Source organism: Ursus maritimus, unplaced genomic scaffold, assembly GCF_017311325.1.
Source record: "Ursus maritimus isolate PB19 unplaced genomic scaffold, ASM1731132v1 scaffold_21, whole genome shotgun sequence".
NCBI lineage: Eukaryota > Metazoa > Chordata > Mammalia > Carnivora > Ursidae > Ursus > Ursus maritimus.
Window position 1 is genome coordinate 7,783,372 of NW_024424564.1, and position 14,221 is coordinate 7,797,592.

Here is a 14,221-nt window from a genome sequence, read left to right on the forward strand (position 1 = left end):
CTTTTTTGCACGTATAAGCTTTATTTTTATGAAAAACCTGTACATGGTTCTTGGTACATGGGAACTTAAGATGAAAAGCAACCGCCTCCAACTCCACCCCTCCCCATCTCTGTTTCACTCTTCTGGAGTAATGTTTTTAAATCATTCTGGTAGTTCCCTAATTTTAGTCAATATAGTTATAGCACTACTTCTTGATTCATCTATTTTATATGATATCCAGTCATGAAAAGTAAGGGTCTATCTCTGCTCTTTCTTCTCTAGTCTCTCTACTACTGCTTACTGTTCTGTTGACTTTTAAATTTCCCTGTTGTTCACTTTTGTAACAATAAATACTTGCTCATCAGCTTTTGATAGGTTACCTGCCAAGCAGTTGTGACAAAGATTCCAAGGAGAGGAACTTACATAAGCTGCGGTTTATTTTTCTCCCACAGTAGCCCATGGTAGGTAATAGCCCACAGTTGGATGGATTGGAGTAGCTTTGTTTCATGACCTGTTACGTCTGTTTTTTCCCTCAAGTAACTTCTATCTCAGGGTCCAGGCATGATGCTACCGTTGCCGTTTCCCAGAGGAAGAGGATGGCTGAAGTAGTGATTTTGTCTGTAGAGGAGGTGATTGGAACTTTCTCGGCTTGTGTTCCTTTGGCCAAACCTGAGTATCATGGTGTCAGCAAGGGAGGCTAAGAAATGTAGCTGTATATTCAGCTAAAATTTCAGAGGGTTCTATTAATAACACAAAGAAGAAAGAATGGATTCTAAGAGTCAATTAGCATTTTCTAGTCTAGTTAGTATCTCCTAACACTACTTAATAAGATGAGGGTCCTGATACTCTACCCTTTCCTCTACCTTTCTTTCTGGCCCTTTGTACATTTTGTTAGCTACATAGCTTTTCTTTTTGTTTTTAAATGTGATGTTACTAGTGTTTACCTTCTCTTCTGAAGCCACAGCCAAATCTCTGCATCTAGGTGGTCTTTAAAAGTGCATATTGTTAATTCTATAGCTATTGTTTACTTACTATTTACTTTCAGGTCAAAAAAGCGAGCTATTGCTGTAGTTCCTTCTCCTTAGGTTCAGTGATCTCTGTTCCACCAGAAAGGATATACATTTTTCTAGCATCATGGCAAATGGGTTGTTTTTTCTTCTTAGTTTTTCATAGATTGATTAAAATCAGGGCACTCTATTTCTAAAGTCTGGAATCTGGGCACTGACTTGTTTATTCAGTAAGAGAAGCAGCACTGAATATGGTGAATGTTCAGGGAGCTTTCAGTCATTTTGTGACTGGGAACTACTCAGTTAGTTTTGCAGCTGAGTGAAAGCTTTAGTCTTGAAGGGTTGGGACGGGTTTGTTATCTCCAGATGATCCAAGGTGAAGTAGGTCTCTCCTAGCTTTTAATATCTGAATATGAGAAGAGAACCATGTTTTCTGACCAAGGTCAGAATCTCTTTGGGGTATTTAGGAATAGAAGGGATGACTAATGAGAGAGATTCTGGGCTCTTCGAGGTGGTCTCGTTGTCTTTGACATTGGACTTCTCATCCTTCCAGACCCTGTTATTTTCCCAAACAAGGACAGCAGTCTGGCCCACAAAAGTCCCTGCCCTTGGGGAATTTTTCATGTGGTAGAAGAGATTAACACAGACTTCAGTTCAAATTCTGACTCCATCATTTACTGGCCTTATGACCTCAAGCAATTTTTTCTCTGAACCTGAGATTCTGCTGGAACACATAATCCCCAAATCCCAATGGCTTAAAACACTGAAGGTTTATTTCTTGCTTGTACTGCGTGTTCATTGTCAGATGAGGGACTCTGCCCCATGTCTTCTTACTCCAGGATCATGGTTAATAAAACAGCCAATGTCTAATTATAGAACATTGCTGATCACTCTTGGAGAGGGAAAGAAAGTTCTGGAGATTCTCACAGCAACAATTAAGTACTGTGGCTTAGAAGTGACACACATTATCATTTATATTCACAACCTATTGCCCAGAACTAATGTCGTGGTCTCACTCAGTCACAGGGGCCAGGAAGTGTGTTCCTAACTTGCCTGAAAAACAGAGAGCCAGAAATGTTGGGCAAATAGCATGAATCTACAATATATAGGAATACTTCCCTCAGGGTCGACAGGAGGATTAAGTGATATATAACCACATACAGAATCACCTGGTGCAGGTGCTCAAAAGTCATTATCATTAATAGTAATATCAAGTAAGATGTATGCATACGAAATATTTGAATAATATTTTGAAGTGCCACTAAAGATTCTTTCTTATAAGCTATATAAGACTATATTATCATGTGTTTGAAAGTGCCTGGAAATTAGAACACAGTGTGCAAATGCAAATTGGATGTTATGCAATAGATATTAGAAGATGCAGCACTAGAGCTGGTTTCCGTGTTGGAGCCAGATCTTTACATGGCGGAAGTTGTAAGAGGAGGTGAGACCTGTAAGGAAGAGATTCAATTGTGAGAAATACTGAAGGCACTGAAGGGGTAGCTCTGGAGCATAATCAGTCTGAAAATCAGAAGCAAAATGGCGTGAGGTAGAGAAGTGATTTCCGGAAAGGGAGGAAGAAAACGATACTGTGTAGTATCATAGAAAAAGTCAAATGAAGAATGTTTTCAATAAGGAAAGTCAACAGTATAAAATGTCGTGGGGCGACAGTGACATTCAGTTCTGCAAATTCAATGGGGGGGGTATTAACAAATAATCAGTAGAGAATGTTACTTAAGGAAGGAATAGTAGTAGTATTTTGGTGATGTCCGTGCCAGGGCCCCTCTAGTAGCAGTCTTGCAAGGAAGCTGTTACAAACTCCAAGTTTACAGCTGAGATTTCTGAAGCTCAGAGCAAAACTTCAAATGAAACCCAACTAGTCAGTGAGAAACTTTGAATTTGAACTCAAGTACTAGAAAAGCAAAACAAAACTGTACTGTGTAAACACAAAATGAAACAGTCCTACTGAAAAATTCTGAAGGCATTTTTTTGTGGTAATCAAACATGATTTATGTGGGTTTTGCTTTCTTGTTGTTGGCACTTTTTAAATATTAAAGAATTTTTAGATGAAACACATATATAATGTAGAAGCTTTGAGCTGTGAAATCAATGTACGTTTTAGAAGAAAAAGATTTGTGTTTTATATTGGAGATAGAAGTCATACAATATTACTGTGAGAGTGAATAAATCCCTGTATTTAACTAGATGCTTTTCAAAACAGGAATCCTGAAAAAAATAGCATTTAGTAACGTTACTATTAGCTTTCAGAAGATGGACTTTTGTCCATAATCCTATTTTAATTATACTGTTGGTGTATCCTAATTGACACAGTGTAACTTTTGCATTGTCAGTTCTTTATGTCCTTTTGCTACCTTTTATGTGAAGTGAATAATAAAGAAAATGGGGAGCCTGCAGTATGTAGACAAGAGGGATTTTAGCCTAGTATTTTCTCCAGCTGGCTGTCTGACCTTTGAGAAGTCTCTTTATCTCTGTTTTGCTGTTTACAAGATAAGAGGTTTGGATCAGTTCATTGTTTCTCCCACTTTTTTTCCACTGAGATACACATGATGGGTGATATTTCATGAGCAACATACAGTCATACGGCAGATTGTGATTATAGACTTGAGGAACAGATGGTCTAGGCTGCACATTCCTGGTGTGAGTTCTAACTCCACTCTCCTCTCTCCCACTCAAGAATTCATGTCAGAAAACAAAATGAGGGTGACATTGTTAAAGAGGTAACTCTAAATACATCCTAGTTGTTTTCTTAAAAACCGTATTTTCATACTTGGGCATCTAAAGTTTTAATTTTTAACAAATTACTTGTGAAACACCTCGTAAATAATATTTTACCTGTGGTGGGTGGTAACTTCGTGTTCAAAAATTGATGTATTAGGTGTTCTCCAAAGATTTTTTTTTTCTAGTTCTAAATCTATTTAATGATAAAATTCTGTTAGTCTCAAACATTTCCAAAAGGTCTAATTCTTTGGTTATTCTACTTGCAGGTTTTTATTGGTAAAACTTACATGAATTAATAGTACCATGTACATGATATAGATTCAGAAATGTTGAGTGAATTTATCAACAAGTTAATTTTCCTTTTCTAGCTATAACACTAATTCAGAATTTGTTTTCTTGTCCCTTAGTAGAACATATACTTTTGTGTATTTCAAAGATTGGTGCTGAGAAAATTGGATTTGTAGCCTTCTGATTGTTACTTTCAGAAATCTGTCATCACTGTCCTCTTCCCTTTGATAAAATAATTTAAAATTTTGCATTTGTCCACAGACTAGATGAGATAGGAAATGTACTAATTACCTCGAGAAGTAGTAAAAAGTCTAAAGACACTACTAATACTATTTTCTAATCATTTGTTGTTTCTTAAACAGTGTGGGATAAATTATACACGTGTTTCTCTGTTCATGTTCATTTATTCCACAAATGTTTATTGACTATTTACTGTGCTGGCTATGTGCAAAGCGATGTGACTAGCAGTTCTTAAAGTGTGGGCTGAGGAACCTTAGAGTCTCTGAGACCCTTTCAAGGGAATTGCAAAGTGAAAACTATTTTCATACAATACTAAGACATTATTTTCCCTTTTCATTGTGTTGACGCTTGCACCGATGTTGGAAAAGCAAAAGTGGGTAACATTGCTGGTGTCTTAGTATGAATCAAGGTAGTGGCAACAAACTTTATTAGTAGTCATTCTGTTCTTTATTAACATACACGTGGCGGGGGGGGGGGAAGCCACTTTCACATAAGAATGTCCTTGATGAAGTAGTAACATTTATATTAATGTTATTAAATCTTGATCTTGAGTACATATCTTTGTAACATTCTGTGTGAAGTAATGGGAAATACACTTTTATAAAGGGCTTCTACATACCAAAGAACAGTGGTTGTCTCCAGGCAAAGCTCTTCTGTGATTGTTTGAAACACCATCTTACTTGATGGAATGACCAACAGACAAACTGTGGTTATTTAGACTAGGATATTTGGCATGCATTTTCTTAATGATTGAAGTGATTCTGTCACTTTAAGGAAAACACCTGTCAGTATTTGTTGGCAATGGTAAATTCGAGCTTGCAAGGTAAAAAGCAAAATTTTGGAAAACTTATGTTTACCTCTGTGAGCTCTTGCTTGACAGCTTCTCAATACTTAAAAGACTTTTCTGATGAGATCGGTGGTGATATTAATGAATATGATTTTTGATATTGATAATGAAATGTGTCAACTTATGAAAGATCTGCATAATCCAGTGAACCAATATTTTTTAAATCAACTTTGCATGATGTAACAAAATCATGCAAAGTTAGAAGATCCATTCAAAACGCAAGATAGATCATTGAGCTTTAATGTAATTGTATGAAAAGTTTATTGATAATAGTTTCAGACTATCATTTGTTGAGTTTTGGTATAGTCTCAAAGAAGAATATCTACAATTCTCTGAAAAAGTTATGAAACTATTCCTCCCTTTTCTAAGAACTTACCTGAGTGAGGCAAGATTTTATTTGTATATATAAACCAAAACAATTTATCGGCAACAGATTGAATGCCGAAGTAGACATGAGAATCCCGTTGTTTTTTTGTTAAATCAGATATAAAAGAGATTCACAGAAGTAAGAACTCATGTTTTGGATAATACAGTTATTTTTCACTAAAAATGTCATTTAAACTATGTATTTTTATTGTTGTTTTTAATGGAATAAGCAAATATTTTTAAATTACTCAGTTTTAATTGTCACTATAGTAAATATTGATAGGTATAACCATATAAACAAAAGACATCTTGAGTCCTTGATAGTTTTTAGGAGTGTAAAGAGATCTTGAGATCAAAAGTTAAAAAATGGCTAACCCCAGATATATATATATATGTATATATATTTTTTTTAAAAAGTTCTTTATGCAGCTTTTCTTTGGTTCCCAACACCCCCATATTCCTGCCACTCCCTCTCCCAAAGTTGGAAGCAATATTTCTTTCTCTGCAATTCCATGTACTTTATTTCTACCTCAATTAAGGCATTTAGGGCCTGTGTTATGTTTCCATCTAGGCTAGTGTATTTTTTGATGGCACAGACTGTATCTTACATTTTTGCATATTCATCTGCTCTTAATACATTGTTTTCCACAAGAACTTATATAGATGAACTGAGTAGCTTTTATAAATTCCTAAAAGTGTGATCTTTAAATGGCTTGGAAGATTGATTTAGAATTCCTAATAACCAGAGTTCTGGCTGTTTCTTATAACAAATACAAACAGATCTTTGCTTAACAAAAGGGATGCCCAATTCTAGCTAATGGCCTGTTGGCTGCAAGAAGTAAATGACTAATTGCACATTCAACAAACATTAGTTGAACATAACTGTACTAGGCACTGTGCTGATAAGAACAGTATTTTTATAGAACTTCATAGTAGACATTTAGATTAGTAGTTCCCAAATGCTGGCCCATGGTAGTTTCTTCTTTTCATAATGAAATGAGAAAGACAATAATGAAAAAATTTCCCCAGAAAACTAAATATATCCTGCTCAGAAATTGTTTTCCTTGTTCTTGGTGTTAACAGGCTTTCTTTTCTGAAAGAAAAGAAAATCTCTGGTGAGATTAGGGCTTGTGGCTCTTTGTTTTTATTTTGTCCTTATTTGACAAAATTCAAATTTGTCAGCTCTCTTTTGACCCCAGTGGTTATCGGGGGATATTTTACTAGCCTGTGGAAAACCACTGATGTAGACATTCCTTTGGCATTTATTGGAAAGAGATTTGACCTTTAGGTTTGACACTTTAAATCCACTAGGACAATCAGCTCATTTATTCTGGAGCTAATTACCAACTTTGTGAGTTCTCCGGATTCCCTGTGTATACCATCTTTCTTTGGCAATTTATTGTTCAACTGCAAGGAAACAAGTAAAAGGAAATAAAAATAAACTCAAACCAAAAACCAACAAACTAATTTTAGTCAGATTTTTGGATGGCAGAGTTGTGGGGGTGGGGGGAAGATGGAGAAGTAAAAATTTTTTACCAAAATAAGGCATTTGAGTTATCTTTGGATCTCAAGTCAGATTGCATTTTCAACTTCCCAGCTCTTTATAGGAACTGCTAATTCTTGTGAAAGAACCAACTGGTTTTAGTTCAAATTATCACCTTTAAACACCATTAGCAGTTGAGATGGTAGAGATGACAAGGTGGGGGGAAATGGTGATCCATGGGGTCAGTCACATATGTAGTCATTCTTTCGCTCAGTACATCATGGCTGTTGGGTGCCAGGTACTGGGATACAAAGATGAGAGAGAGAGTCCCTCTGCTTAGGAACTATATAATCTAGAAGAGGGAGACAGGGAGGTAAGCAATCAGTGCCCTGAAAATTGTTGTAGGGGACGTGATCGCATGCTTGGTCCATAAATGGGGACCAGAATGGGAGAGGTTAGGAGTGGTGACAAGGAGAGTAAGGATATGGAATGAAGAAAGACGTGGAGGTTTTTCTATGGTCAAAACCATTTGAGAGGCACCAGTTGAGACAAGTTAAGCAGGTATTTACTAGAAAGCCTCTTGGATTCTTTATATTGGGCAGCATTTCCACAACTATTTGACTACAGCCTTGTTTGAAAGTTGTATCTCCTGTTTCTCAGAACAGGGTTTGGGAAGCCCTGAACTATGTTTTGGGGAACCATCAAAAAGTTTTAATCAGAAAATTAGACAATTATGTAATCTAATTCTTTTTTTCTTTTTTAAAAGATTTTGTTTATTTATTTGACACAGAGAGAGAGCACAAGCAGGGGAAGCGGCAAGCAGGCTCCCTGTGGAGCAGGGAGCCCGATGTGGGGCTCAATGGCAGGACCCTGGGATCATGACCTGAGCCGAAGGCAGATGCCTAACCGACTGAGCCACCCAGGCTCCCCAATCTTATTCTATTCTTAGTACATAGTGTGCTACTACTCATTAGGTGTTGTTCAACCAGTGTTTTAAAACACCAGATTATTTCCAAAATGATGAACTACATAGTCTGGGAAATTAGAAAGATGCATAGGACATGTGTCTGGCATTGAAAACATAACATGTTGATTATTTATAAATGTTTTTCTGCTATGCAATTATTTGCGTTTGTCAAAGGCAAAACAAAAGTGAGGGAGTTGGGAACAAACTTGGAGAATTAGAGATTTTTCTGAATGGTCCTAACTCAGTGCTAATTTCTACAGGGTGCTCTTTCCTCAAAGACTGTCACCCCTCAGATGCATATGCTTCTCTTGCCTCTTTTTGGACTAGGATTGTTTCTGGCTAGGATCCTTACCCAAGCAGCACAGGGAGTGTAAAAGGAAGAAAGCTGCCAAATTGAAACTTGAATTTTTTTCGGGGCATGGCAAGGGTGTGCAGATGTTGGGTTTTTTGGCCTCAAAAGTACGAAATTATCAACATATTGAAGCTTTGGTGTATTCAAGTGGAGTCAATTCTAGGCATCTTTTGGTGATGTCCTAAAGGTGTATTCAAGAAGTTTAGAGAAAAATTTTGAAAGTGAAAGAGAAAGGGAAGTTGCATCTGGTGGAACAGAAAGAGCAAATGTAGAAATCTGAGAATGTCTCAGACTTTTTTCTTCCTTAACTCCTTACTCGTTTCACTTAGTGTCAAGGGAGAGAATCTTCAAAGAATCTTCTTGAATTAATTGAATCCTTATTAAATGGTTATTATCAGCCTCATTATCTAGTAGGGAAACAGAATCAGAGTTTTTAGAGTGAGTTGGTCCAGCCTCAGGCTCTTCATTGCCACTTGTTATGATCAAGAGCACTGGTCCTGGAGCTCGATGGCCTGTGTTCAGATCTGTTAAACCATTCAGTCCAGTTACGTAAGGGCCTGGTCCTCAGTGGCTCTAGGATTTTAGTCAAGTTATTTAACCTCTCTATGCCTCCATCTCTACATCTAAAAATGGGGAATGATCGTGTGCTTCTCAGAAGGCCACCCACCAGGCTTAAAAGAGCTAATAAACTGAAGTGCTTAGAATAGTGCCTGCCACATGCTAAGCGTTTCGTCAATGGTTATCCTTAGGAAATCTTTATCCTGCCATTTTTGTTAGGGTGATAATTTACTATGGAATGCTTTAAAGAGTAGTAAGTTTTGTGGCCTAAAAGAGATTCTGTCTTTGGAGACTCTAAATAGGATTGGGTATAAATGGACTGTTAGAAATATCTAATTCATATAATTTTAAAATATAACAAGTATTTGTACATGTAAATAATAATAGCTAACGTTTGCTGAGCATATACTATGTGCAAGGAGTTGTTCCAAGTGCTTTTTACCAATTCACTTATTTTAGAGTTGAGGGAACTGAGGCACTGAGGGGTAAGCAGTTTGTCCAAGGTAACACAACTGGTTAGGGGCAGAGCCGGGGCTCCCACCCAGGGCATCTGACCCCAGAGCTCACACACATCCACTGTGATACCCCATCTTTTGTGTTCTGTGTTTTAGATCACTTTGTCAAAATGTTTAATTTCATTTATTGCAAACATAAGTGGAAAACATTAAAAACGAATTGTGTTAAATCACTTCAGCATAAAGATATTTCTTTTTCTGTTCTAGAGAAGGATTGCTCTTGGCATCACATGTTAGAGCCATATTAATAACTATGATTCTTTTGGTCCATTGATGTATATAAGATTATGTGTTGGGTTTCACCAAGGTGTCCAGATGCATGCGTCCATTTTTTAGAACTGTTTTTCACTTTCCATTTTAGCAACATATTTTCAGAGTAGTGTGTAAGTAATGTCACTTTACATGCATTTAGCTGCTTTTTCTGCTGTCATTCGGATTAAGGCATTAAAAAATTAGGGTTATATCAAATCTTAGCCTGTGAAATGTGGGCTTTGTAGGATTTTAAAGTAGAGAACATTGTGATGAATCATGCTTTTTGCATTCTTCAGTGTAAAAAGACTGGACTGTTCTAAAAGTTACCAATCGTTTTAGTTGCTACACTTTCTTGGTGCTGGCTAAGGTAACACTTTATGGGTTCTCGTTTAAAGAAAACTGGGCAAAACTAATTTGCCACTAGATGGAGCCCTGGCTATTTGGGTAGAAATAAATGCAAGAGCCTGGACATTAAATCACGCAGTCATATCACGCTGGAGGGCCCCTGGTATTTGAGGCCCTCAGCTTTTAATTGTAGAATGCATCTTTGTTCTTTGCCTGACCTGCAGAGTGACATCACTCCCTTTCTTCCTGTGCTCTGGCTTTGACACAAGCCAGATGGCTGAGGCCATCGGTAGGCGCGCAGGCCGCCTGGTACAGCAGTTGATGAAACAGGGTAGGAAGACGTTTTATGGTCAGCTGTGGGAGCACAATGAGGCTGCAGCTTTGCTAAGTAATTACATTTATCGTGCACACTTTATTCCTCTTAGAGAAGGTCACAAGGAAAAAAATACATTTTTCTTTATAGTGTTGTGAGGTATAGACCTTTGATCTTTTATTAGTCAGTAGTCTGCTCCAAAGGAATGCTCTTTTCCCTGCTCTGCAGTCACTCGTGAAAATGACATGTTTATTTATGTTTAATGGTTCTTTTCAGCTGTGCATTGTGATACTTACCTTCCCTCTTCCTCCCTTTTGTCTCCAGTGAGTAACACAAAAATGTTTTAGTTTTGTAGTGAGTTTAGTTTGGAGAAGTCAGAGTTCAGGTATGTTAATACAAGCAGATTTCTGTCAGATATACTCCAGAGTGATTTGGTAAAATATATTACTGTTTATTACGTGTTTGTTCTTCAAGGATGTCAGAAGAGACCAGGAACAGACTTTTATTCTGGGGGGATGAGGGCCAGGAAATGAATAAGACATTCATTTTACATCCATTTTTGGACATGTAGTGGTTAAGGTCACTTATAATGCCAGTTTAAAATAAATTATTAAAAGTTAGTATTAGCTTAGGTTTTTTCCATCTTCATTTGACATTAATCTTTAGCAATTGAAAGATTGTGCAAAACTTTAAGAAAATCCTGAGCTTTTCTCTGAAGCTTAAGACACAATTTTGAGATTCTTCCACATAGATACATTTCCAAAACCTTTAAAAACATTTTTACCTTTTTAAGGTTAGGTTGTAAATAGTATTCACAGAATTGACCTTGAAATTATAAATAAATAATTTATACATATATACATAATACATATACATAAATAACAAAATCGAATGAAAATTCATATTTGCTATGCTTTGCTCAAACTTAACACTTTCTAAAGTGAAGTCTCCTAGTTGTAGGTTATTTGGTTCTCTATAAAAACAAAAAGAAAAGAAAAGAAAAGAAAAAAGAAACTCTAACAAAATGCATCTCTTAATCTTCCAATATTTTACAGTCTTCTCCAGGGAGGGAGATTTACAAATAATTGCTGGAAGGAGGCAGCATGGTGTAAGGCAAGAACATGGCTTTGCAGTGAGATGTAACAGGGTTTTCTAATCCTTTTTCCACTGGTTATTTGCTTTGTGCCCTTGGACCTTTGAGCCTCGATTTCCTCACATATTATTGGGGGATAAAACCTACCTCCTAGGTTTATTGTAAGAATTAAATGATACAATGTGTATATTGGGCCCCAGACAGTTCCTGTCACATGGTACGAACTCACTCCATAAACGCTAATTCTTTTCAAATGTTTCAAACTTCGTCTCTTTTCTGACCTCTTGCAAAATGTGTTCGCAGATTACACTTTTATATTGTGTGTATTTTATTCATAAGATATAAATAAGTCTGGGTTGAAAGTAAGCTCACCATCTGAAAAATAGGCATTTGAAATTTATTACCACTGTATGTATGGGTTCAGTTCCAGATAAAACCGTAACCATCAATTGTGCAATGACTGTGTTTAACATTTGTGATGTTTTAATTTGTTTTTGTTTTCTTTTTTCTCCTACTCAGCTCTTGCCCCTGTTCTTTGCCTCTCGTTCTGTTGGTGAAGATATCACAGTGATGTCTGCATTCAACCTGCTGCATTTGGTGACAAAGAGCCAGCCAGTAGCCCTGCGAGCCTGTGGGCTTCCCTCAGGTTGCTGCTTCTTGTCCTGTACCTAGTGAGGGCACTGGTCTGGGTGGGTGTTTCTGCTGCAGGAAATGATACACCAGAATGCTTTGCTAAATTTCGTTTTCTTTCACTTGGGCCCTAATTTGAAGACGGAAATTGGTTATAAATCACCACTCTACTTTGAGTAACATTCATTTCCACAATCCTTGTAACCCTTGGAAACATTGTCCAGTTTCTTTGCTCAGTCTATAATTGTCACTAATATTTCATGATATCTTCTTGTTCTTCAATGCACACTACACATCTGAAAATCATAATGTTCGTAAGAGGCTGGCAGTCTTCATAAGAAACTGCCCCAAATCGCACAAACAGGATATTCATCTTGTTCAAGGATAATGAAAATGCTTTTCATTCCACATGTGGCCATTACTTTGGGAAAGGAAAAATGAAAATGAACAACTTTAGTATAATAAAGTTACTTATTTATTATAGTTAAAAAGAAATGATGTTCTACTTAACAATGATGAAATAAACAGAATAAAATCAGCATGTGTCAGCTGGTTCTTAATTTAGAACCACTATACTTTTAAAAAATGTGATTTTAAGCATGTACACAAATGAGGCATGAAAAGTCCAAAATTTCATTATGTGCCTATAGCGTAAATTTAATGTTTTAATTTTATTATGAAAATCACAATGGTCAGATATTTTCTGTGAACATTATTTTCAATATTATTTGTATTTTCTATTACTGTACATATCTCTATTACTGTTTTGTATAGAGAATTTAATTCCAACTCATTAAACATTCATTGAATATTAACTGTGTGCCAGGCATCATGTGAAGCAATGATAAACAAGATCAAGCCGATTTCTTTCACTAGCACAAGGTTGAAAGGGCACTGTGTGAGGACCATTGAACCATGTGGTGAGAGGACTAAATAAAAGGTGTTTATACCTGGGATGTTTGGGGAATTCAGAAAAGGATGGCCCTAGCTCTTGGGTTAGGGGCAAGATTTTGGTAAAGAAGAGAAGGTCTCTGAGATTTAAAGGAGGGCTTCATGGAGGATTATAGTTTTTAAGCTGAATCTCAGTCTATGAACATCAGTTAGCCAAAGAGTGGGAAGGAAAATTCTAGGATATGGAGTAGCACGGGCAAGACCTGAAGGCCTGAAAGAGTAAAGTATGGTCAGTGAGATGCAGGTTATTTAATATGGATAGCTCGGGTGGGTGAGGCAAGTGCAAGAGGTGAGGAAGGAAGGTAGCCAAATCATGAAATGCCTTACATGATGTTTAAGGAATTAAGTCTTGGGGAAGGGAGGAAGGGGAAATAACATGACTTGATTTGCATTTTATGGGGATTATTGATTTAGTATGGTGGAAGGTCAGTGCTGGTTCCAGATGTTTCTATGAGAAGGCTGGGATGGCAACTTGATTCGAAGGGTGGCTAAGGCCCTTGTCTTGAAGCTGTATTTGAGTAGTAAACATCTGTTTGTTTGTTCTTTTAAAAATAGATTTTATGTCTCTTTGTGATGACTTAAGAAGCTTATGAAGCTTAATGCATGACTCTTTCAGTTCTTTTGCCTCCCTAAGCCAGCCATGCCCCTGCAGTGCCCCCACAGAGAACATTGGAAGAGTATGAGGCTGGAGGGACTCATGAAATGCTGAGAGTCCTAGCAGTGGTCATTACAGTAGATTTGGAAAGAAGGTGGATGGGGGTGCCTGGGTGGCTCAGTCAGTTAAGCACCCGACTCTTGATTTCAGATCAGGTCATGATCTCAGGGTCTGGAGATCGAGTTCCGTGTTGGGCTCCATGCTGGGTGTGGAGTCTGCTTGGGATTCTCTCTTTCCCTCTCCCTGCACCCCTCTCCTGCTCCCTCTCTCAAAACCAAAACCAAAACCAAAACAAAACAAAAAAAGAAAGAAGGGAGATGGAGTTGAGAGATTTTTAGGTTGTAGACTGACGAGGTTTCCTGCTGAATTGTATATGAGCTTGAGAGAGAGCATCAGTCAATGTAGTCCCCGCCATGTGGAACTTTTTCCTAAGTATATACTATATATGACAGTGGGACTATGAAAGTTATTTAGTTTATACATAACCATGTTTTCCACTGAAAAAAGCCCCAAAGTGTGAGAACACCAGTAATGTTCTGTAACATGAGTTTTCTATACACAGAGGAGCCTACGTATTTCTGGAGACACCATATTAATAAATAAATAAATAAATAAATAAATAAATAAATAAATAAATAAAT

General features: G+C 37.1%; 1 protein-coding gene across 3 annotated transcripts in view; it reads left to right on the top strand.

The window, feature by feature from the left end:
* Positions 1-14,221, top strand: part of MSRB3 (methionine sulfoxide reductase B3) — a 161,612-nt gene that overhangs the window by 16,982 nt on the left and 130,409 nt on the right. For 2 of the 3 annotated variants that reach the window (XM_040637228.1, XM_008684250.2), the window contains exon 2: positions 11,864-11,990. The exons of the other annotated variant lie outside the window; for it this stretch is intronic. In XM_040637228.1, the coding sequence (XP_040493162.1) occupies positions 11,915-11,990 (76 nt within the window). In that variant the 5' untranslated portion in view covers positions 11,864-11,914. The remainder of the gene's footprint in view (positions 1-11,863; positions 11,991-14,221) is intronic. 3 annotated transcript variants of the gene reach the window in all.